General features: G+C 37.6%; 1 protein-coding gene across 2 annotated transcripts in view; it reads left to right on the forward strand.

The window, feature by feature from the left end:
* The window catches only part of ARHGAP5 (Rho GTPase activating protein 5), a 51,455-nt gene extending 34,859 nt beyond the window's left edge, over nt 1-16,596 (forward strand). For both annotated transcript variants that reach the window (XM_064460233.1, XM_064460234.1), the window contains 4 exons: nt 4,704-4,781; nt 5,963-6,094; nt 7,834-7,939; nt 14,587-16,596. In XM_064460233.1, coding sequence (XP_064316303.1) covers nt 4,704-4,781; nt 5,963-6,094; nt 7,834-7,939; nt 14,587-14,917 — 647 coding nt within the window. In that variant the 3' untranslated portion in view covers nt 14,918-16,596. The remainder of the gene's footprint in view (nt 1-4,703; nt 4,782-5,962; nt 6,095-7,833; nt 7,940-14,586) is intronic.
* Nucleotides 16,597-24,686: the final 8,090 nt, after the last annotated feature.

Genomic DNA, 24,686 nt, shown 5'->3' on the forward strand with positions numbered 1-24,686 from the left:
TAAAACAGCCTGGAAAATTAGAGCATCTTCAGATGTCATCCATTTTTAATGAAGTAAAGAATGTACCTCCCTTTTCGTAGGCGTGTCTGTCATGTTAACTGAAGTCTTATTGTTCTTTTTTCAAAATGAACAGGCCATGAAATATGTGATTGAGTGACACTTCATAAAATGATTGAGAGCTTGTTTAATAATTGGTTAATGTGAATTATAGAAATGTTAATTCAGCATTGGATGAGAGCTTCCTATTTTTTGAGTCTTTGTAAAAGTACTGCTTATTTTCTTATGCTGCTTACTTTTTATTGAACATTTCAATATACTGTAAATTATTTTATTACAAGGAGGAGTAAAACATTTATTTTTGGTTCTGGTTTTCAGTATGTGAATTGAATGTAATGGATATTTAAATGCCAGTGTTGATATACACACATACATTAAATGTAGACTTCTAAATGGATTTTATGTAAGTAAATTTAGTTCTAGAATCATCTTAGTTGGAAAGAGTTTGGATTCTTTGCTCTGTAATTACATGTTCTAGGTGTACGTAGAAATCGCCATTCTGGATCAATGGGGTGGCAGTTCCCTTAGCCCTGTGTAGTCTAGGTAGCATGGGGGTGAGAAAAGGTATACCAGGTCAATCCGTGGAATAAAATAATAGAATTATATAGATCACAAAATTTACAAAGGTAGGTGTGGGAATGATAGTCTCAGCTCTTTCAGTGGAGAATGATTCCTGAAAAGGTCGACTGATCACTGTAGGGGAAGGAATTACACTAGGGAGAGACAGACTTGCTGTGATGGGGTGGCATGTATTCAGAAACATAGAACAGTGATAGTGGAACCTGGCTATGGACGTCAAGTTGGGCAGATTGTGACTTCTCAGCAGGCTAAATATTAGTATAGCTGTTGCTGCTCAGGAAAAGGCTTTAAAATCATCATAGACTGCTGTCTGAAAACTTAACTCTCAGTACTTACTAAAAAGCAAGCAAAAAGAATTAAAAGAATTATGAGAGTGAGTCATATGGGGGAAAATCACTATTATGTAATTCCGTGGTTGCACACAGTTTGAATACCGGTTACAATTCAGGTCAGCCTGTCTTAGAGTACAAAAGAACTGGAAAAGATTCTGCATATGACAGTTAGTAACTCTTGGATAAAGAGGGACTGAATTGATTAGCTTAGAAAGTTTCTGAGGAAGGGAAATGATAAGAATTTTAAAAAAAACTGGTGATGGAAAAAGTAGAGAAATTACTGGGTTTTATTAATCAAGAAAAAAAGATTTCATGAAAACTTGAGGTACTGAGCATAAACCCTGTGTGCTTTCATGGTGTACGTTCCTGAATTACAAAACTGCATTTGCTGTGGGTGGTTGTAAAGACCACAAGTAAATGACTTATAGGGGTTTGGATGGCTTAGTGGAGGATAAATTCCTGAGTGGCTATTACAACACCTTATGCAAAAGCCTATGTAAGCCACCATCTGCAGGAAACTGGGAGGATGTACCATAGAAAAAATTGCTGTTTTTTTTTTTCTCCTACTCTTCCTACTGCTCTCCTCAAGCATATAGTACTTACTGGTGTGGAAACTGGATATTGTACCAGGTAGACTTTGGTCTGCCCTTGTGCTGAAGTTAGCGTGTTCTATGGAGGAACCAAGACTTGTGAAATATATTGGTGCCTAAGAATGGAAGTGTCCTACAAACTGAATATGCATATAGGTGCAGATCCACCTTGCTCATTGTCTTTGTAATGCTTTGTACCCCACGTGCAGTTCCAGTTAGATGGGATGGAACCCTGATCACAATCACCAGCACAAAAGCAAGTGCAAGAAGAGAATTTCTTAGGTGCTAGGAGGTACTTTGAGAAAGGAATAGTCTAGGCAAAGGAGATGATCTTTGTCTTGAAGTGTATGTAGGCTATTTGACTTGAAATAAGGAGGATCTATTTCTTTAAACCTTAAAGGTGCAGTAAAGTTAGCAGGACAGAAGCAAATAAATCATGAGATACCGATATATAATATTATAACAGCCATTGTGTACAGTAAGGATATCTTGAAAATTACAGCTGGACAAGAAAGGAAGCAGGATAAGAACATGGATAAGAATTCTGAAAAAATCAATGGGCTTGCAGATGAAGGAACTGAATTTTTAAAAAGCCATCAAGAAAAAATAAATGTTGCATGCTCTGTCTCTCAATATGGATAGATATGTGAGAAGTAGTGAACTAGTATGTCTTATACTCGGTGAAGATCTTGGTGTAACAAGGATTGCAGAGATCTGGTTGGATAATAAAAAACTGCAGAGAGAGTTGAAGCATTACTTTAAATTTATACTTTCAGGCTTCTAGCTGTGTGTATGCACACAAACAGATTGAACTTGTCTTCTTGACTGCCTTAGAGAGAAACACTATAATGACAGTTGACCAACCGTTTCATGAAGTGTTACTTTCTAGAATATACAAGAAAGACAAATTTTGCCTGAGGAGTTGAAAAGACAAATTTAGTTAGCTTAATAGAGAATTGCAGCACCTAGCTATTTTTAGAAGGTGTCTAAATTCAGTAGGCATCTCCTTGTTTAACCTGAAAACTTTCAAAAGTACTCTAAGTTGTCTTTCTATGTTTCTTAGAGCTGTACTGGTCTGAGCACAGAGGTGTCTGCTACAGGATAAAATAGGAGAAAAAAAAACCCCAAAACAAAAACAAAAAACCCAGATACAGCAATAAAGCATCTCTGTCTCCAGAGCAGCCCAGTTCAAGTATTCAAGGTTTAAATGCTCCTACTAAACAGTGACTGGATCAGACTTCTCCGAAAATGCTATTGCAGCACATTAATTTTTTTTTTGTGTAGAAAGAAATTGAATAGTAGCTGCATAAAACACAGAATACCCTGGGGGCTGTGGAGTCTCCAACCGAGAATTCTCCCATACTAAAAAAAGGAGAATCATGATCCTAGCTTGTTCTTATCTGCCAGTGATTTTTTTTTTTTAATTTCTTTATTTACAAGTTCTGGAAGAGGAATATTCACAAAATGTTTGTCTGATTGCGTATAGCGCATCTGGGGCATTCTTTTGAAGACAGGTTTGAAGCCCCTTCCAGCTGTAGAAGCCAGTGAATCACTGAAACCACTTTTTGCCCTGTGCCACCGAAGTATACTTCCTGGTGCTTTTTGAGGATGTCAGTGAATGAGGCTCAGGGCTTTTTGTGTGGTGTGGCTTTTTTTTTGTTTTTGGTGTTTTTTTTTTGTTTTTTATTTTAAAGGACTGTTTAAGTATATGTTTACAAGAGAAAACTCTTGGCTATGGCAAGTAGCTAAATGGTAGGTAGATATGAAAGTTTATTGAAGAAATGCTTACTAAAATAGCATTGACGCAGCCAGTAGAGAGACATGTGAATTGTCGAGGGATTAAGAAGGAAAAACTGAGTTAGAAGAGTTGGTATCAAACTAATTGGTGTAAATTTCCCAGCAGTGTGAAGCAGTTAAGTGCTTTCTGTACTTCAAGCATTTTAACAGGTTTCGTAGGGTTTCTTGGTAACTAAAAAGGCACACTTGGTGACTGTGGTGTGACAGAGGAGTTATGTATTGATCTGATAATCTAAAATGCATTTAGTTTACTGGGGTGTGATGGTAAAAAGCTCTAAAACTTGTGAATTTTTAAATAGAACCATGTACTGCTATGGAGAACTAGCATATAGATAATTTTGCACCCGTAAAGGTAACTTGGAAAATTATGGAACTATAAACTCCTTGTATTCCTTAATGGGTTCTAAATTAACAAAGGAAAAGATCTTGGATAATGGTGTGATTTGCAGGATGGACACTTTCATTCAGTGACTGGCTGTGGGCAAAAAAAGGTAGCAATGTAATTGGAAGCCTAATCACTGGAGTGGAGTAAATGTGTGTGTGTGTAATAAAGGTGTATTTGTTTACCTAGAATGGCTGCTGTAATTATGACAGCTCTGTAACGCATAGTAAAACAAAGTAATAATGAGAAGCCTGGAGAGCCTCTACTTCCTAAGACCCTTCTCCCTCTCCCCTCTTCTCTGGCCCCTTGAAGAAAGACTTGTAAATGATGTGATAATTTACCTTAGAAAAGAAGTGAGGAGATATTGATACAAAGTTTATAAAATACAAATGGTAACAGGAAGGTGTGTTAGAAGATTAAGTCCTTGTCTCGTACAGAAGTGTGCTATACCATGAAATTAAAAAAATCAGGAATCGATTATAAATGCTTGGTATTTCTGCAGAGCATTTTATTAGTGTGTTATTGCTTGCCATGGTAAGTTGTTAAGCCCACATTGTGAAGGCGTTTTTAAAAAATGTAAATTCTGTGTGTACCAAAACCCAGAACTGAGATTTTTGATGGTTTGAAAAAAAGATGCCAATAACAACAGTCTCAGAGAGATCAGGAAGAGAATAATTTTTGCTAAATTATTCCACAGATGCCTTCAGCCAGATTCTTGTTATCCTAAAATGTGGTTTCCTCTGACCCATGTTAAATGGAACGGTAGACTCACAGGCAACTGGTATTTTGTGTTTTGGTAGTCCTATATCACTATAATGATTAACACATTACTTTTTTGTCACTTAAGATTTCTATTCCTGCTCTTGGTTTCTGAATAATTCTGAGTAATTATGACTTCCTCTGTTTCGATCTATAGTATATATGCTTGGTTTTGAATATGTTTGGTTTTTTTCCTCCTCTTCTAAGGATTGTGTACTGAAGGCCTGTACCGCGTTAGTGGGAATAAAACAGATCAAGACAACATTCAGAAACAGTTTGATCAAGGTAATGACATTTCATTATTTAAAGCCAAAACAGAACTTGAATTCTCCGTGGGTTTATCATAGTGCAACATAAAAGGGTTGCACTTTCAAACTGACTTCCATAGCACTGAGTACTTAATGCTCTGCTAGGTTGTATTGGTATAGTCCAGGTTGTTGCCAATGAAGCTGTGTATAAACCAAAGATGGGATCGAATCTTGTTACAGCTGGTTTTATGTGCTGTCAAAATATTTTCTAAATGGTATTCTTGTGTTTAAAAGAGCTTAAATGCAGTCCTAGCTGCTGCTTGTGTTAACAATCCATCAATTCTAGGCATGAAGGCATTCTCTTCCCCCCCCCCCCCCCCCCCCACCTAAAATGTAGTAGTACTTGATACCTATTTTATTGAAAGCTCTCTTGAATTATACAGATTAACAGTTGAATCTTGATAATAAATTTCTAACACAACCTCTCTCTTGCTAGAATATACTGGAATATGACTGGTAGATTATGCTGTTCACTTTGTGTTAAAAGAGAGGGTCGGCATTATTTTTTTTCCTTCTGTTTTCTCATTTAATTTATTATCTCAGTTGATACTTTAAAATGAAAACACTTCTTAAAAGTTCCTGGATGTTAATCATGAAGCTGAACCTGTGAAAAGTAGCAAAATTTCTCTGAGATGATAATGCTACGATTTTTTTATGCCTCACTCTGCAGTTTCAGATAATCTGAGTATAATACTGGATTTGTCCATGTGTGGTCAATGGTATGTTTTGTCGTCCTTTTTTAAAGGACGTGGTTCCTTCACGTGGTTCCATGAACACAATTGCATGAATTCTGTGAATCGAAGTACCTTTTTTAAAAAAAAATCGGGAAATAGAATTTAAAACTTACTATTGGTCAAAATTGATTAATCAGAAGCAAGTCAACGGCAAACAGAAAACCATTTAATTCGGCATGGAGAATTAGACAATTTCATTTTTCTGATCTTCTACTGTTTTCTTATACTGTCGGTTTTTCATATATTTTATTTTATGTGTGTCAAAGTGGTGGTAGTTTATCCATAGGTTTACCTTTTAGTGCTGTTTTTAACAAATGTTTGGCAACATTTTCAGTGTGTTGAATAATTTCTTATTTTCAAAAAATACTATGAGGAATGATAGCTGTAGGTTTTACTTACACTACTGTTTAATTTTGTTTTACAGATCATAATATCAGTCTGGAATCCATGGGAGTAACAGTAAATGCAGTGGCTGGGGCTCTTAAAGCTTTTTTTGCAGATTTACCAGATCCATTAATTCCTTACTCCTTGCATCAAGAGTTGTTAGAAACATCAAGTAAGTAAAAAACAATCTTGTCTTGATTTAATTATGTTATATTGATTGCCCTTATTGCAATTTTTACTTCATTTAAGTTGAAAGGAGTAGCTGCACTGAAATATTTTTAAAATTCCTTAGACGTGTACATTTTTTTATTTTCTTTAACAGAACCATATGATGAAATAAACATAATGTTATTTTTTCTAAATAAGTTGTGACTTAACTATTTTCCCTTTTCCTAGAAAATGTAATTGGAGAAATCTACTTTTTTCCATTCTGTATTAGTGCAGGAGCTCTTGAAACTGTATTGCAGTTGTTAACAGGGGAAAAAAAAAACAATCCTTGAATTCATAAAGTCTTACAGTCGGAGCAAACTTTAGAAATCAGGCACATCTATGGAATATTATAGTAATTCGCTTTTAGATGTTTTGAAATTCTTTTTGAAATACTTATAAGATGAAATGCCTAATTTTGTTGGCCATAAAAATATTTTCCAGACACTTCCAAGTGAAATTACTACATTGTTCCCTTTTTTTTTAAAGAGTACCTCTTTTGCATTGTCAGCAAACTGCTTCAGAAGATGGCTGCTGTGCATTTTTGCAGGATACAATTGTGACATACAGTCGTCTTAATGCTTTTTTGTTCAAAACTTGAAAATACTAGTGTAAACTCAATACTTGGGCCTGGACTTGATTAATATAGAGTGCATTAGAAATGTTTTATTTTGGATGATATCTATAGAAACCCACTTGTGGTATTTCTGCTGTACTTTTAAGGCAAATTGCTTGTTTTATGTAATTAGTTAGGTTTTAATTTTTCTTAGAAGTGTATCAGTTAAATTTCATTCAAAACATGCAATAGCTTAGAATATAAGTGGACTTACTGTCTTAAAATGCCATTAGTACTGCTTTAAATTTCTCTTTGGGGTATATGGGAGTGTATTTAACATTTCTATGGTGTTAGGGTACCTCAAATTTCTTTTTAGCAATGTAGTAAAGTAATAGAGGTGAGCTTATATGCCTTTTTATGGTATGAATAATCACGGAATAGAAGTATATTCTGCAGAATGTATGGTCCTCCAATATTTTAGTGGCATTTTCCCTAACTGTTTCAGCAACAGCATTAGTTTGTTGGTTTTTTTGTTTGTTTGTTTGGATTTTTTTTATTGTTATCTTGTTCCATAGTCCTTTCTTACATGTTGCTTATTTCCTTTTTGAAGCATAAATAATGTCCCTTGGGCCTGTGAATACCCGTGTTCTCCTTTAAACAGTATATTTAAAATAGCCGCACCAGGTGCATCTAATTTTTTTATTTGAATAGCAGATAAGCTTAAGATATTCTGAGTTCATGTGAATGTCTTCCTTTCCCCAAATCTTCAGTTGGAATAAATCTTATAGATATATCTAAGTCATAATATTTTGCAATCAAAGGAAAATTAACAAGAAATGACCCTGTCACTCTGTTATTTATTCTACAGGCCGACAATGAGCTAATCATGTGATTCTTTGCTGTTAAATACAGATAAAAAATTCTGCTTAAATACAGAAAAGTATTTTTGTGTTTAGGTAGCTACCTTTATAATAAAAAAGTTATTCTATGCAATAGTATATGCAGATAGGAATTTTAGCCAATATTTTCTCACTTGGTATTTCTCTGTGGGTATCTTATCTGTACCATTATACTAGGAAAAAGACTTAGCAAAACTTCATTCAGTATGTCTTTCTAGAGGTATCACAAAATGTCACTTATTTCTGTAGAAATCCTAGATAAGACAGAACGGCTGCACGAGTTAAAAGAAATCGTGAAGAAATTCCACCCAGTGAACTATGATGTCTTCAAATACGTAATAACGCATCTAAACAGGTTCAGTATTTTTCTACTAAAATTTTGTGTTCTGTAACAGTTGCAAAAAAGATTGTGCTAGTAACAATGAATTGATTACTAGAATTGAACATTTCATGCTGCGTTCCTCACCTGTTAGTATAAAAGTGGAAAACAAAACTAATAGTTAAAAGTTGATTAGAAAAGACTTTTGTATTCTGTTCTCAGAGTTTATTGGCCTACAAATGTTTGGCATCATCTCCCTCCCTTTCTCTCTCCCCCCACCCCCTTTCTCTCTCCCCCCACCCCCCCCCCGGAAGTAGCTAATACAATTAGAGTCAAATATAGGCTTAAGGGACCTGAAAGTCATTTGGCCTACACCCAGCTTCCCCCCCCGGCCCCTTAAAGCATGGCTAGCTTCAGTCAATCCGAAATGTATCACCCCAAGCCCCTGCTGAATAAGTAAAATGTAGAACAAAGCTATAAGTAACAGTAAATTGATTACACTTGCTTCCTAAATCTTGCCTCTTGCATGAAAATTTAATGGCTTTCTCTTTAAAAAATATTTCCCTCTTTACTAGTAGAATCTTATATTAGATGTATACTACCTTATAATCTGACCCTCTACATGCATAAGTGCACTATATTCAGTCATAAACAGGAAGAAAAAGACCAGCTTACTCGTGTTTCTTTTTGAGCTAAAATGGGATTAATCTGTGAAATCCACTGAATCAGACTGATTAACTATGTAAACCTTGCCAAAATAACGTTTTCAACCAAATACTTTGTTATCCAGTAATCTGTCACTTAAAGATTAGCTCGTGATATATTTTTGCATTTTTAGACAGAATTGAGGTTGTAAGGGACCTTTGGAGGTTTAGTCCAACCCCATTGCTTTGGCAGAGTCAGCTAGAACAGATTGCCCAGGACTGTGCCCAATTGGGTTTTCACTACCTCCAAGGAGGGAAGACTCCACAATCGCTCTGGGCAACCTGTCTTAGTGCTCAGTCACCCTCACAGTAAAAAATTTTCTTATGCTCAGACAGGATTTCATGTGTGTGTTTGTGCCTGTTGCTTTTTGTCCTGTCACTGGGCACCACTCAGAAAGAGTCTCAATCCATCTTTATACCCTCCTATCGGATATTTACAACTGATAAGGCTTCCCCTGAGGTTTTTCCAGGCTAAGCAGTCTCAACTTTCTCAGCCTTTCCTCATTTGACAGATCCTCATTCTCTTGATGATCTTTGTGTCCCTTCATGGGACTCGTTCCAGTATGTCCATGTGGCTTGTGCTGGAGGGCCCAGATGTGGACCCTGTACTCCAGATGTGCCTCTGCAGTGCTGAGTAGAGGGGAAAGATCACCTCCCTAGACCTGCTGACAGCACTCCCAATGCAACCTAAGATGCTGTTGGCTGCCTTTGGCACAGGGGCATGTTGCTGGCTTGTGTTCAATTTCTTGTCCACCAGGACTTTCAGGTCCTTCTCTACAATGGTGCTTTCCATCAGACAATTTTATATACATAAACCAATAATCTTTTCATGACATTTAAGTTGTTAAATATTTCCAGATTAGTGTGTGTTTTTTGCAGGTGTTTGTAACGATCTAAGTGGGCGAGTAATATGGGAGCAGAAATGAGACCTTTTAACTTCCCTATTTAGTCAACAGAGAGAATGTAGGTGCTCTCTTGCAGTTTGGAAGGAGTCTTCTCTTTTCACTGAATGTATGAGAAACTTCAGAATTAAGGCATCTGCTTTGACACTTCATCACAAAAACGACTTGCTAAAGCTTTATAAAGTTATCCATTTTCCTTTGCAGGGAAATGGATCATTTTTTCCATTTCAGGCTTGCCAAATACAAATTCATCCCTTAAATAGTTAAAAATCATATCAGTCGATATAATTCTAAGCATTTACATATTATAGATTGCAAGATGTGCTTGCATGTATCAGAAGTAAAACAAAACATCTCAAACTTGACACAGTTGTTAGTTACCTGAAATGTTTCAGTAGTTCTTAATGGACCTGGTAGAAATTTTCATGTCACTTGAATTTAGTGGAAGAGTAGCAATCTCTGGATTGTCAGAAGTCTTCAGCTGGTCGCCTATTTGCATAACACAGCTGAACGCACAGTGTCAAGTACCTGCACTGCTGCAAGTAAAAGAGCTAAATATAGTTTTCAAGATTGCTGAATAGGTTTTAATGCATGCATATCTACAAATTAAATATATTAATTACGGAACTTACTGGGGAATGTAAATGATTTACACTGGCCTTTGCTCCCCAGCCCACTCTTTCTTTTAATGATGACTGATTTACAGTGCGGGTTGCTAGTAACAGAATAAACTTTTCTTAAGTAAGAAAAAAAAAGGCTGTCACTTTTTGTCTCATCTGCAGTGTCAGGTAGTTGTGTTCCATTCAACAAGAAAAGTGCTTGAGTGTAAGCAATTGAAGATACATACAGAGGTGGATACAGGATCTTAAAATGACCTTGTAACTAAATTCTTTACAGTCTATATTTATTTTTGAGATTAATATGTGTTAAATTACTGCTAGTATATAATTAAAATGGAAATGTTCATCAAATGAATTTTTGTTAAATGAGGTAAAACGCTCTTCTACATGGTGGAAGAGTTCTCTCCTCATCACAAACTGATGCTTTAAATGCTTAGTTTGTACATCATATGTCATTAGAGTAAGAACTGTGGTATTGTATTGTTAATAGTGGTTGGTGATTGGTATTATTTTGGTGGGTCCACAAGCATAGGACTTGGTTATTGAAACAAAAAATACAAGTATTACCCAGATGAGTTTGCTATTTAAATATGAGACACCAATAACAATGAGAATATAATGGATGTCAAGTGAGGTGAATTTTTCTTTGGTGTGATAGGCACCTTTCAGAGCATACTAGCTATCTAATTGTGGTTGATTAACTGTAAGCAGAAGTGAGTTTTAAAGGTGGAGTTTAAACAGGACAGTGTTGGATTGACATTGGCTTTTTTGATACTGGTTGTGTTTTATGTTTGGTCTTCCTAATGACTCCCTTTACACATAAGGGCTAGTAGGGCGTAATATACTTCTGAAGTCAGGGGAGAACATAGGTGTACAGCTTTTAAAGTCTAATCATGGAGCAGGTTTATAGCCTGAAGTTCCTGAAGAGTTTGCAGTGGAAGAGTGTGGCAGGACCAAGAAAAAGACTCTTCATTTTTCATTTTGAATGAACTTAAAAGAAGGTGAATAGACATTTGCTAAGCACTTACAAGAAGTTTCTGAAGTAGTTTGGGAATCACAGAATCACAAGTTGGAAGGGACCTCAGGGATCATCTAGTCCAACCTTTCTAGGAAGAGCACAGTCTAGACAAGATGGCCCAGCACCCTGTCCAGACGACTCTTTCAAGGTGTCCAATGTGGCCGAGTCAACCCCTTCCCTGGGGAGATTATTCCAATGGTGACTGTCCTGACTGCGAAAAATTTTCCTCTCATGAACAATCGGAATCTCCCCAAGAGCAACTTGTGTCCATTCCCCCTTGTCCTCTCCATGGGACTCCTTGTAAGAAGGGAGTCTCCGTCTTCTTTGTAGCTACCCCTTAAGTACTGGTACATGGTGATGAGAAGATCCCCTCTGAGCCTCCTTTTCTCAAGGCTGAACAAACCCAGCTCTCCCAGCCTAGCCTCATATGGCAGCTTCCCAGTCTTCGATCATCTTGGTGGTCCTTCTCTGGGCCCCTTCCAGCCTGTCCACGTCCTTTTTGTATAGAGGGGACCAGAACTGTACACAGTACTCCAGGTGTGCCTGGCAAGTGCTGAGTAGAGAGGGATAATGACTTCTTTATCTCTGCTGGCGATGCCCTTTTTGATGCGACCCAGCATCCTGTTGGCCTTCTTGGCCGCTGCAGCACACTGTTTGCTCATGTTGAGCTTCCTGCCCACCAGGACCCCCAGGTCCCTTTCCACAGAGCTGCTCTCCAGCCAGGTGGGTCCCAGTCTGGGCTGCACTCCCGGATTATGTTTTCCCAGGTGCATGATCTTACACCTGTCATTGTTGAACTTCATGAGGTTCTTGTTGGCTTATAAAGATGTTGAATAACATTGGGCCCAATATCGATCCCTGGGGGACTCCACTAGTGACAGGTTGCCAGTTTGAGACAGAGCTATTTACCACCACCCTTCGGGTGCGGCCTGTCAGCCAGTTCCCCACCCACTGCACAGACCACTTGTCTAGGCCATAACCCATTAATTTCTCCAGGACGAGACTGTGGAGGACCGTATTAAAAAGGTTTGGTAGGAGATGACATACAGGTTGGTAGGTTTTTATTTACCTTTAGAAAGGACAGAGGTAAAGCTCAAACACAGGAAAGAATGAAGTTGATTGCTCGTTATGTTTAATCTTGTTGTGAGCTGCAATTGGGAAAGAGGTACAATGCTCTTCCCCTTTTCTCTCCCTCCTAGCCATAGGTTCCCACTGCTTCCTTTGTTGGATCTAATGATTACTCAGCTGCAGCATGTTCTGAAGGAAAACAGAAATGGGAGAAATATAATTTTCACAGAATACACTAGCTGATCTCAGAGACCCTGCAGCCACCCTGTGGTCTGATGCCAGAAAGCTGGTGGAGAGGGAGAAGAGGGGAAGAATCAAATTTCACCTGTTGTCCACAGCAGCAGCAGTCTATAACTGGATCAGATTAGTTTTAAGAAACAATATGAGACAGCAAGCAGTGAACTCATGACAAGGCAGGGGGGAAAAGGGTGCATGAGAAGACCAAACACATAATCAAATTTAGGTTTGCTTAAGGATGTTGGAGGGTCTGTGTTTTATCCTGTGCAACTGAAGAAGCCCCTTGAAAGATGGTAAAATCAGAGGAAGAATGACAGGAAAAAAAGCAGTCTGCGAAAGAGATGATCTGGCTTTTATTTCAGTTTTATTACATAGCAGGTGCTATTGTCTTCCCCAGTTTTATAACTTACCTTGTTGTAGTTTGTTCTCTAATGAAACACCATTATAGAGTTTGAAATCTCTTTTGGTGTTTTTCACTGTATTCATTTGAGGGAGAAGGTACAGGCAGTTCTGATTCAAAACTCTGACAGATTCATTGTCCCATCACAATGTCCTACACTTAAATTTTATTTAATTCTTTGTGACAGCCTCATTCACTGTTCTCTAGAATATAGTTTAGGAGGAATTTGTACACAAAAGAATTTGGTATAGGAAGAAAACTAATTAAATGCTAAGCAAAATGTAAGCTTGCGTTTATATTTTCATAGGCTTTTTAAATCCTTAAATAAAGTTAAAATGTAATGCTTTTAGGAAAGAGAGCATGAATATTACTGTCACTCAGAAATAGTGTCCAAATATCCTTTGGACCAAAGTTATTCAAAACAGATTGAGAGGCAGTATTTGTGTGCCCACACGCTATTTGAAATAAGTAATGTGCATGCTAAAATGGAAGTCTACCCTTTATAGTTACCAACTATACGTGTATTGTAAATGAGTGAAAATATTTTCTTATAGCATTAATTCTACTGTTTACTATGGTTTTCACAGCTTTTGAATCTATGGACTGCAGCCAGCTGTCAGAAATTCTTGCAGTCTGCTCTTGTTAATCATGAAAACTGTAACTGACAAGTTGCTGAAGTTATATTTTCCATATACTTCTGCAGGGCAACTGTAGCTCAGTGATCTTTGTGCTGTCTAGTGGAACATAGGAATTGCATGTTCCCAGCTGAATATCATAGGTGTTTGTCAGATTTATTAACACACAATTTTTCGTGTATCTCTCACTTATTACTTCTAGATAAAATTGTGATGTGACTTCAGAATGTATTTATTTGAAAACAAAATATCCTGGCTCTTTTTAGCCTATTACTCTGAAAAGCAATGTGGTTTTTTCTGAGGAGACATTTAATTGTAGATGATAAATTGTTGGGTTTTATGTGTGTTGTTTTTTCTTGGAATAGTATTTTAATAAGGAATTTGGATCATAAGTGAAGAACCTGTTTCAGCCTCTGCTTAAAAGCAGGAAACTTTTAGGAGGAGAAACCCAGTTGGAAACCTTTGCATTATATATTGGAAAATAAAATTAATGTGTTGATATTGGTGGCATTTCCACTGATGATGTTCTTTACAACCTGGCCAAATTCTGTTGCTGGCCAGTATGAAAAAACCTGCAGAGATGTGCTTTTTAATCAACACTTTATTTTTTTGTTTTGTTTTGTGTTTGGGGTTTTTTTGTGTGTGTTTTTAATATGTGATATAACGAGATGCCTTTTTCTTTGAGTACCCTAGATGTTAGTTAATATCTGACTGCCCTGCATTACGAAGCCCTTTCTGTCATTTTTCTATACATTTTAATGGAAGAAATTTTAATTTTGAAAAATCCTGTAGCTGGTTGAGAAATTAAAAGTTTGTTTATTGTTGTCACTTGAAAATGTTGGTGGAATGTTGAATTTCTTTCTCTGCTAAAAGCTTAATCAGATTTATATTTGTTAGCTATCCAAATCTGGAGAAGTCTTGGTTTCTGAACTTTCTTCTGCATAATGCTTAAGGAAAACAAGAATGATTGTTTGAATGGAGGAAAGTAACAGAAATCTTGTGATTGTTTAGTAATAATGGTTACAGTGAGTTATGAAAATATTTTCAGTTGATTGCATACCAGTTTTGATTCATTCTGTGCATGTCGTTCTCATTTCAGGGTTAGTCAGCAAAATAAAACCAACTTTATGACTGCAGATAACTTATCGATTTGTTTCTGGCCTACTTTGATGAGACCTGATTTTGAAAACAGAGAGTTTCTTTCTACCACCAAAATCCACCAGTCGGTTATAGAGACCTTCATTCAACAGTGTCAATTTTTCTTTTACAACGGAGAGATCGTAGAAGCGCCCAACCCAGTGGCCTGTCAGCCGCCGCCTTCCAACGCAGTGCAGATGGTGGAACCCATGGTACCTCTTCAGTTACCGCCACCACTGCAGCCTCAGCTGATACAGTCACAACTACCAGCAGACCCTCTTGGTATTATATGAATAGATGATGATTGCAGGCAGCCTGGCACTGGACAGTAACGTCAAGCTATAGACATGCATGTTTCAGGATACAGTAATGTACTTCATATTTATGAAAAATAATTCCCATCCAGCTGACTGGACATCTTTTTGTTATATCCCGTACTGTGTTCCTCATTTGTACACACTGCAGATAAAAAACCTATGTGATAAGCATGACTGGAGAGGTTTAATTTTTAAAAGCAAAAATAGCTATAAAGTACAAAGCTGCTGCTGCATGATACCTTATTGCAATCACTATATCATTCCTGTGACGGTTTGTCACACTATATTGTGAATAAAATTTTTCTATAGAAATTTAATGATTTAAAAAAAATACATTTATGAAACATTCAATGCTTACAGCCTGCTTTATGGCTGTTTTTGTTATTTAACATGCTATTTTTGGCAATTTTATTCACATTAAGGCATTCTGTGTAAACAACTAAAGCCCAGCTATAGTTTATTTTGTAATCTCCTGGCTACTTATGTGACGGTATGCTTAGGATGGTTTATGGAAGAATGCAAAATGCACTGTTGAGAATTTTACAATCCCTCACCATCCATCTTTACTTGTAAGTAAACCTGTGGACAGTTTGTTAAGGGTGGGTGAACTTGCTTATTATTTCTTACAGCACAATACCAAGGACATGCTTGTTGTAAAAGTGAGTTTCAAATATTGTACAAATATTTTGATGTCGCCTACTTATTTCTTTATGTTCCATTACTGAACTAAACATTTTGTAAAACTGTTAATTCTGTAAACAGCTGCATGTTTAAAAGATCATTGATGGTCTTGTAAACTTAATCTAATATATTTTAGATATTTTAATTTTTCCCACTTGGGAATACATGTAGTGTTTAGAAAATAGTTCATGACACTTTTCATATAAGGTTGTATAACTTTTCATACATAAACATGAATTTTGTTGTAGTAAAATTCTCTAAACCAAACAACGTTTTAATCTAGGACTTCAATTAATCTATTCTTTAAATCTATTTTTATGTGACCCTTTAAAGATATACAAAAATGCATTGCTAATACATAGCAATAAATACTTTGGGTACTGACAATTAACCTCTTTGGAGTGTGTATATATAAAATCACATAAGCTTGTATTCATATTTTTTTCCTGTGGTATGTTGTACTAAAAAGTCAAATGACTGAGGTTTTTCTTTTTTTTTTTTGCACCATATTTTTAAATTATATCTTTTTTTTTCCCCCCCCCCATTTATTTTCCTTTTACATTGGTACCAGTTTTGCTGTAAAAGAATGCTGCTTAATTTAAACAAATCTTTTGGTTAAATATTTTGTTAGTGGTAAAAGATTTAGAAGGTTACAAATTGTAGCAGAGGGGAGACCACAGATAAACACTACCTGTGCGACATTTCATAGCAGCTTTTTTTCCTTTCATGCTCAAAATAAACCTTTTTAGGCCTGCAAAGAAGAAAACCGTTTTGGCTCATTCAGCTGCTAGAATGTTTTGTGTAGTTTAAGAAAAAAAAAAAGCTTTATGATGGTCACTGTTGTAATCTTCACTTATAACAAGATTTAAGATCGTCTTGTATGTATTATAGTAAATAGATGATTTTGAGAATTAAGGCTTTTAAGAGTTTGATTTGCTCCATTTTCCCAAAATAAAAATTGCCTTTCCCACTTATGTCCTAGGTATTGTACTTCTAATTATGACTTGGATTATCATTCTGGATTACTATGATACCATAAACCCGGCTGCTGTTTGAAGTACATGTATATTATAAATTATCTTGATATTGTGTTATATTCTTGCAAGTAATTATCTTTTCTAAGAAAACATAAACAAAAAAGAGAAGTCAAGCCTATTCCTATTGCAAAGCACACAGGAATTAATAGTACAATAAAGTCTGTCCTGTAAATTGTAGTATTCTTAACTTGTTCTACTTTACCTGTTGTCTATATAGCTTTTATTTATAGTTGTCAGTCTAATCTTGGCATGTTTAGCAAAGAAAATGAAACTTCAAGAGTTTTATAAACTATTTCTAGGTTGCTAAAGAATTTATTTTTCTACTGTATATGGTATAGGCAAAGCATCACCTGTACAGGAAACAAGTCTATTTCTAATAGAAGTAAGCTTAAAAATAAATGCCAGTCATATCCATATTTAAAAGTTCTACCTATAAAGTATCTCCAGTCTTTGTAATGTGAATTACATTTTAAACTTTCTACAAATCCCAGGTTGTTCGCCATAATGTTTAACTAATCTTTGAATACTAATTTTTAGAATGACTCACATTCCATTTCGTGACGAACTTTCACGTTGAACTTGTGATCAGAAGTATTTGCAGTAGCATTTATTTCTTGTGTATGATGTGGTGTCCAAATCATCTCACGACTTTTAAAAATCGTAACGCTTACGTTTGGCCAAATATGGAAGTGTTATTACATTTACTAGATAAAGCATAAAAAGAGAAATGAGTAGAAAGCGTGGCATGTGGCGCTTGGTTGTCACGTGGAAGAGTCCCTGCATTCTGGTTGCGTTACAGAAGCGCTACGTGCAGGAACGTGGGTATGTGCGGGTGTGTAATACATACGCCTTGGTGTGGTCTGTGTGTTTGTGCACACGAGCACGTGTGCCCAGACTTGCACGCACATACGCCCACGTCGTAAAGTTTTCAAAAGATACTAGGAAATTGTACCATCGTTATTAAAGATTTATAATAGAGCTTTCTCTATTATTTTTATTAGTGCTATAAAATGAGGAAGCATGTCATTATATACGAATTCCTCATACTTTGCCTCATGTAGTCCCTTCTAGTTTTAATGAAAATCCAAACAATAATAACTATATTTTTTAATGTGAGCATTTTTACAGTAATATCTATCTTGGTAAAGATACAAATGTATATTATTTTTGGTTGAGCATCTCAGTGACACTTTATGGAGTAGCTTGTCTTTTTTATGTAATATTGGTACAGACATACTGCAGTGTATTGTCTTTCAATGTTTTAGCGATTTTTAAATTCCTGGACCTGAGTTACAAAAGTGCCATTTTAAGTAATGCTTAACAGGTTATTTCCAAATTCCTTACCCTCCGTGATCTTGCGGAGTTTTAACATACATGGTGTAAATAGATCGCAGATGTCAACTTCAGTGAAAAGAAACCTTTTTGTTGTTGTATGTTCTCTCCATTATTTGAATCCTGGTTGCTAGGAAATTATAGATATGTTTATTTTTAGTTGCTGGAGTTTAGCTTCTGATATTTATGATTAAATATAGAAAAACTATCTGGAGATTTAAAAAATTGGCCTTAGTTTACGTGCTTATTTCAGGTCTTTTCAGTAATTGTGATGCTGTTTGTCAACTGAAAAAATTACACATTTAAAAAAAATTTTCAAGTCAAAATTTTGTTCTTTGTTTATAATGTAATCTTTTGTTGCTACATCAGCAGAATACTGCAGTGAATTAAGTATCAGTGAAGCTTATTCTGTATAAAAGATGCAACAAATAAAATACTAAGATGCTTACTGTGTATAATGTTCAGTTTAGTTGCCTACTAAATTTTTAGAGGCAAAAGCACCTTATCTTTCACATACACGGAGGTGAAATTTAGCAGTAAATCTTGCTAAACTGAGTGCACCGAGTGTTTAAGGTGTTCCTGGGGGGGGAGGGTGTCTCTCTTGCTTTTGATATGTCCTTTAAGCTGCTGAATTTTGGAAGCGGTGAAGAGTCTTCTGCAGGTAACGCAGCCCCCCAGGAGGGGTACCTGCATGCCCTCGGGAGCAGACCCTGACAGGGACGGAGTGTGAGATGTTCTGTTTAACTGTGCGGCGCGTGGGAAGTTCTGTGGCTCGTGTGACCTCGTATTTCGCCTGATTGAGCTGCTCAGCAAGAAAGGCTGTGGTTATGGGAATCAGATTCCTACCACGCTAAAGGAACGGGTCTCTGAAAATTATTTTTCCTGTGCAATTAAAGCCATGGGTTTTGAGGTCAGCTTTGCATTTTCAGAGTTGTGCATTATTGGTGATAATTCTGCTAACTATAGGGGATAAATCCAACTTTGATAATAATACTGCTTTTAGTCCTTGTGCGTGCACCATCTATACTTAGCTTGTTTCTTCAGAGCATCTTGAGGCATGGCCGATGCAGAAATAACTGCAGAAACTTCCTGACAGCCTTCAAATCTGGACACTGTCCAGGTTTTATTTTGTACCTTAACACTTTCAGACACGAGCGTTTTAATCTCAAACAGGATGTGTCTTACCTCTAATTTACCCAGTGTGCAAATCTCAGTTTTTTAGGTTGCTGTATCAAACCTCGCCTCTGCGGAATCCGAAGCAGAGCGCCGCGCCCAGGCTCTGCAGCAGGCCGCCGGTGTCCGGCGAGCGCTGTCCTAGGGAGCCAAAGTGTAACTTCAGTGTTCACTCGTGTCAGATTCGATCCTTCAACTAATTCATAGTTTCCATGGAAGCGGGAGGGATTAATTTAATCTGTCATCATAGCTGGTGAAAGCAAACACTTCCTTCTCTTACTGACAATTTCTTTCCCAAATGTGTAGATGGTGCACGTTACGGCTGTTGCCCATGTGTTTCGCATCTTCCTTACAAAATACAATGCACGTGTGTTTAGACCTGGTATTCTTGTTGCTGGATTGAGTGTCGTTGATGCCTAGCCAACAATCTGGTGCTTTTATGTTACAGAATAGGGCTTAATATACCTGATTACATTAATAATAATTTGTCGGTTACTGTTTTTTATTTGGTGTGATTTAGAAAATACAGAGAATTAAATAATTTCACTGAACGCCTACACTGTAGTAACTGGTTTTTCAGTCTTAGAGGGTGATAATAATGAAAGGCTGTTGCTGCTACTTCTGAGCTGTTTGAGTTAAGAAGAGAGGGGAAGGGAGTCTCATGGCGGTACTTCTAGCTGTGACTGCATGTCAGTGCTTCAGGGGCAGGTACGCTGACTTGAAGAGTACCTCTGGCCGCTTATGTGACTGATTTATGTAGGGTCGCAGTAGCGTGGATTTTCCCCAGAACTACGGTATCACAATCTCTGTCCTTACAGATTTTTCTGCTTCACAACTGGAGAAGTGAAGGGAAGGCAAAGCAGCTGTTCTCCTCTCTTCCTGCAGTTCTCTCAGCTTTGCCACCGGTGAGAATTGTCAGGGGCTCCTAAACTGCTCTCACAGGGTTTTACTGAATTAAAAGTAGTAAATGTACAGAGTGGTAAGATACGAGTGGAAGTTATTTGGTTAACTGACACTGAGTGTGATGGACTGGTGAAGCGTCTGGAAAAAGAAAGCCAAGTTGTGCTGCTGAATTGGAGGCGGTGGGGTCTCCCCTTGGAGGTTCCACCCTCCATACCCGGCAGCGCGACCGAGTTTCTGCAGCGGCTGCCCTTCCTTGGTCGTACTGACCCCCTGCACATTGGGAATGAAGAAGAGATCGCAAAACCTGCCTCAGAAAAATCATGTACTTTGAACAGCTGCCTCTTAAGCAGATGAAATTATTAAACATAGAATGTAGAAAAAAAAAAAAAAACCAGAATAAAATGTTTGTGGTTCATTACTGAAATATGTATGTATATACATGTATCCTTTTTTTTAACTTAGGAAAGATGTAGATGGTGATATAGTGGGTCTAACATAGCAACAGGTGGCCAGCCTGCTACTGATAAATATTGCTTACAAATCAGATGTTATGTTTTGAAAACTGAATGCAAACAGATGTATCTAATTTTGATAACCTATCTGTCGGTTGTTTAGCTCTAATGTTGGTTTAATTTTCCTGCCCTATATGGCCACACAAATAAGCCTGATTTTATGTCCTCTATTTAACTGTACAAGAGTTGAAAAGTTTCTTTATCTCTTCACAGATGACTACTTGCTTTATTCTTTCTTCTCTTAGTATTTCTTTATGACTGACTTACTCTTAAAGTCAAAGCTTACAATTTATAACATGATCATAATACTTGTCTCCTGTAAAACATACTGGGTCCCATGGAAAGTTTATAAAAGCCTGTCAATACTCTCTTGTCCCCTTCTGTCTGCACTTGTCTGTGTGCACTCATTTGCTCTTTTGGATACGCAGGACCTGGGGAACTTCTCCGTGTCTGGAGATTCTGATCGCTAGGAGGTAGTTATTGGGGTGGTTCTTTTCCATATTCTAACCTGCTTTTAATGAAAGAGTGCAGGAAAGAGCGGCTAGGAGACCATTTAAAAACGATGAAGGATAAATATTGCAAGTTCTCAGTGTGTCAAGTGAGATGAAGAGGCGCGCCTCAGCTGGGCTTCATTTCTTTGCTAGAGGTTTGTGTGTAGGAGCTTTCAAGCCTTCCACTGATAGTGTGAGGGCTGGGGGAGATGGGAAAGCTCTTCCCTGTACCCTTCTCTCTAACCTCAAGGGCCAGTGGTGCTCTTGCGGAGTTTGGGGCACCAAGTCCTCTATGTCTGATGTGGAGTTCTGGCCCCACAGAAGGAGGGTCATGGATTAGCCTGTGGCCCTCAACCAAAGCTGGTACAGCTAAACAGTGGGGACATACGTACCGCCCTCAAATTGTTCCTCGGCATCCCTGTTCCAGAAGCATGCGCTCTGAGAGTCTTTTGTTGGTTTTTTTAATTATAAAATAGTTTTCGGTGGTATTACCGCCACGATCTGTGGTTCTGAGCCATCTTTCCATCTCCTCATAGCTGGCCAGATTTATTTACCAGGATACGAACCTTTTCTGACCTCAGATGCTTCTGAGGAAGTAGAAGTCAAGCTCTGTTCTCCTTGGGCTTGTACATGGTGCTATCAAGTATGTTGTTTTCTTTCTTCTTTTCAAAAAAGGTAGTTTCTAAGAAAAATGAGGGGGCTGAACTATTGTCTGTCAGAGGTGTGTGCTTGTAGCCTGATAGTGACACCGTGAAGTAAATGCCCAGCTCATTCAGAGAAGATGTGGACGTAATGTATGAAGACGTGCATCCTGCTGGAATCGTTTGGAAGTCAGTCCGTGGCACAGTAAGTGAATTGTGGAACAAATTATCCTCTCAATCATGGCTATAGATCCCCTTTGAAGGAAACAATACTTTTGTTGTTGTTGTTCCCCTCTAGAAGGGAGGTGAACTGGTGTGTGTGTAATGTGATTGTCGAAGCTGTCCTCTGACTGAACGGAGAAATGAGCAAACGATTTGACACCAGAAACACGGTAAAAGACTCTGCAGACATCTGCTTCCAATCCTAGCACTCGAAGTATCGTGAGGAACTGGATGCTGCTTGTTTTTCTCCAAGACTGTTTCTTACGAGCTGAGGGGCAGGGTCTCAGAGCTCCCTTTGGAGTTTGATCACTGCCCCACATCCAGTATCCTACTTAAATCATTGGCCATAATAAATGTGTTTTTAAGCTACTTCTCTGTAAGTAGGTTGAGAACGATTTCCTGAAATGTTACCCATCTGGCCCCTCCCCCCCCCCCCCCCTTTTTTCCTTTGTTTTTCCCTTTATTTTTTTTCTCTCCCCCTTTACCAGCCCTGGAAACAGCAGAACTGCTCAGCTAGAGTTCCCTCAATATGAAGAAAGGATTCTGCTGCAGGGCATTCTCATTTGGGAGTGCTTGGCTTTAGATCTCCTCTACTCCTTTGCACTACAGTAATGTATGTTTGTTAACTTCTGGGCTTGCTACAAACTCTATTCCTCCCCCCCCCCCCCTCCCAAAGTTGTCAAGTTGTGGGCTGAAGCTAATGTCTACAGGCAGTTATTTATCTTTGTGCATTAATTTATGGGACAGGTGCCCAGAGCCTTAGGATGGCAAAATTACTTCAGAAATGTAAAGGGGAAAAAAAAGCTCACTTCTATGAGTCTCCTTCCTTCTGATGTACTAGTTAAGGAAGCCTACAGCTATTCTTGCACTGAACACTAGTAAGAAGGATGTTCTGAAGTAGGTTTAGATGATAAATGTCTCTATATTCTGAATTGTGTTGAAAAAAAAAAGTAAGCAGTTGCCTTCTTGCAGTAAGTGTTGCACATGCAGCTGAAGTGAAGGACTACTAGAAAGGGTGCTAAATATGAGCAAATAGGATGTGCGACTAGTTTAGCTCATCAGTAGGAAGCTAAGAAAGAGTGGGAATTTTAAGAGCTTACAAATTTTAAACTGAATTAAAGGAAATATTTATGGTGGGCATTTTTTCCCTTCTAGTGTTTTCAGTGGCTGCCTTCTGCATGTTTATACTATGAGGACGTGTTCCAACACACTCCATTCTCAGTGCTGCGATGCTCTGAACAGCCATCCAGTGGTATGCTTGATGAGGAGGCTGGTGAGGACGTGATGAAGACAGTTTGCACCAGCCTTTTCCCTTTCACTGTAAGAACCAAGAGCTTTAAGAGAAATTCCTGCTTACAGGAAGTCTCTTCTGGTTTCATGTAGGATAAGAGAGTTTCCCACCCAGACAAAGTTCTCAGGAATATACATTGTTGACCAAAGCCACAATCTCGACAGTTTCTGTGGGTTTTTTGGGTTGGTTGCGTTGGGTGGTTTTTGGTGGGTGGGTTGTGGGTTGGTTTGTTTTGTTTTTTTTTGTTTGGGTTGTTCTTTTTTTTAATAAAAAGGAGGGCAAAAAAACCACTAATAGGCAGGGTTTTTTGTTGAATTGGAAAAAACATTGGGGGGTGTGTGTGAATGTGGGGTTTACTATTCAAAGAAAGTATTAGAATAAGCTAAGTAACCCTCTGGAAATACCAGTGAAGTATTCACATCGAAGAGAAGAACCTTTTATTGTTAGGTTTCCTAGTTGCATCACAATTTTCGGACTAGCAACCAGATTCTTCCTTATGGCTTTGTATATTTTATTTGCAGGTGTATGAATGCCATTTTTAAACTACTACAATTGCATTCAGTAGTTTGAAAAAAATCTTGTGTGAAGGTATCTGCTTATAGGAGGCTTTGGAAAATTCTTTATTCTGATGGTGACTAAAAGGGATCCAGATTTCTTACTGAGAATACAAAAAGGAGACAGCTAACATTCTTCCTGATTAAAGAACAGCTAGGGGCCCTTTTTAGCCTGAACTGGCAGAAGTTTGTTTTCAGCTGCAACCGGCACTACTGCAACTGCAATATCTGGAGCACCCACATACAAAGGAAAGAGAGCCTGTTCTGTGAATGTAACGTTTTGAAGAGAGAAGCAATAGATAAAGCAGATAAAAGCATTTCTTCATTTTTCCTTACTGGAAATTTGACTACAAAAATGACTGTCATAGCCTGTTTTATAGTCTTATCCCATAATCTGGCCGAGTATAAACGTCAGATTTATATTTTCTACCCTGTCTCTCAAAAATAGTATCAAACTTGTGTTCCTACATTCATTGTATCCTCGTTTCTGACCTGTACCTGGTTTCTTTTAGGAGAGAAGTTGTCTACATATGTACAAAATCATATTACCTCAATGGCCGTATTAGCTCAATTTAGAAGGTTTAGTGAATGTTGTCAGAAAACAGTCTTTGGTTAGAGTTTATCTGATGAAGTTAGACCAAGTCCTATGTTATTCTTAAAATTGCTTCTCTCCTTCACCTTGAACTAGAAGCTAAATTGAGAAGGAAATGTTGCACTGTCTGCTTTGTTGAAGGTTCAGTTAGCAAGGAAGGAATTACAGTTTTCATTTACTTGTAAAGTCCCAGCAGGCAGCTTCTACTTGAGCAGGGGAAGTCTCACATATGTGCGCGTATGCACAGGGAGTTATGAAAATGGCTCTCCGACACTTGTTCTCTACTCAATCTATAATTTCTGTGTCCCCAAATGTC

The sequence above is a fragment of the Phalacrocorax carbo genome, chromosome 9 (genome assembly GCF_963921805.1).
Source record: "Phalacrocorax carbo chromosome 9, bPhaCar2.1, whole genome shotgun sequence".
Classification (NCBI taxonomy): Eukaryota; Metazoa; Chordata; class Aves; order Suliformes; family Phalacrocoracidae; genus Phalacrocorax; species Phalacrocorax carbo.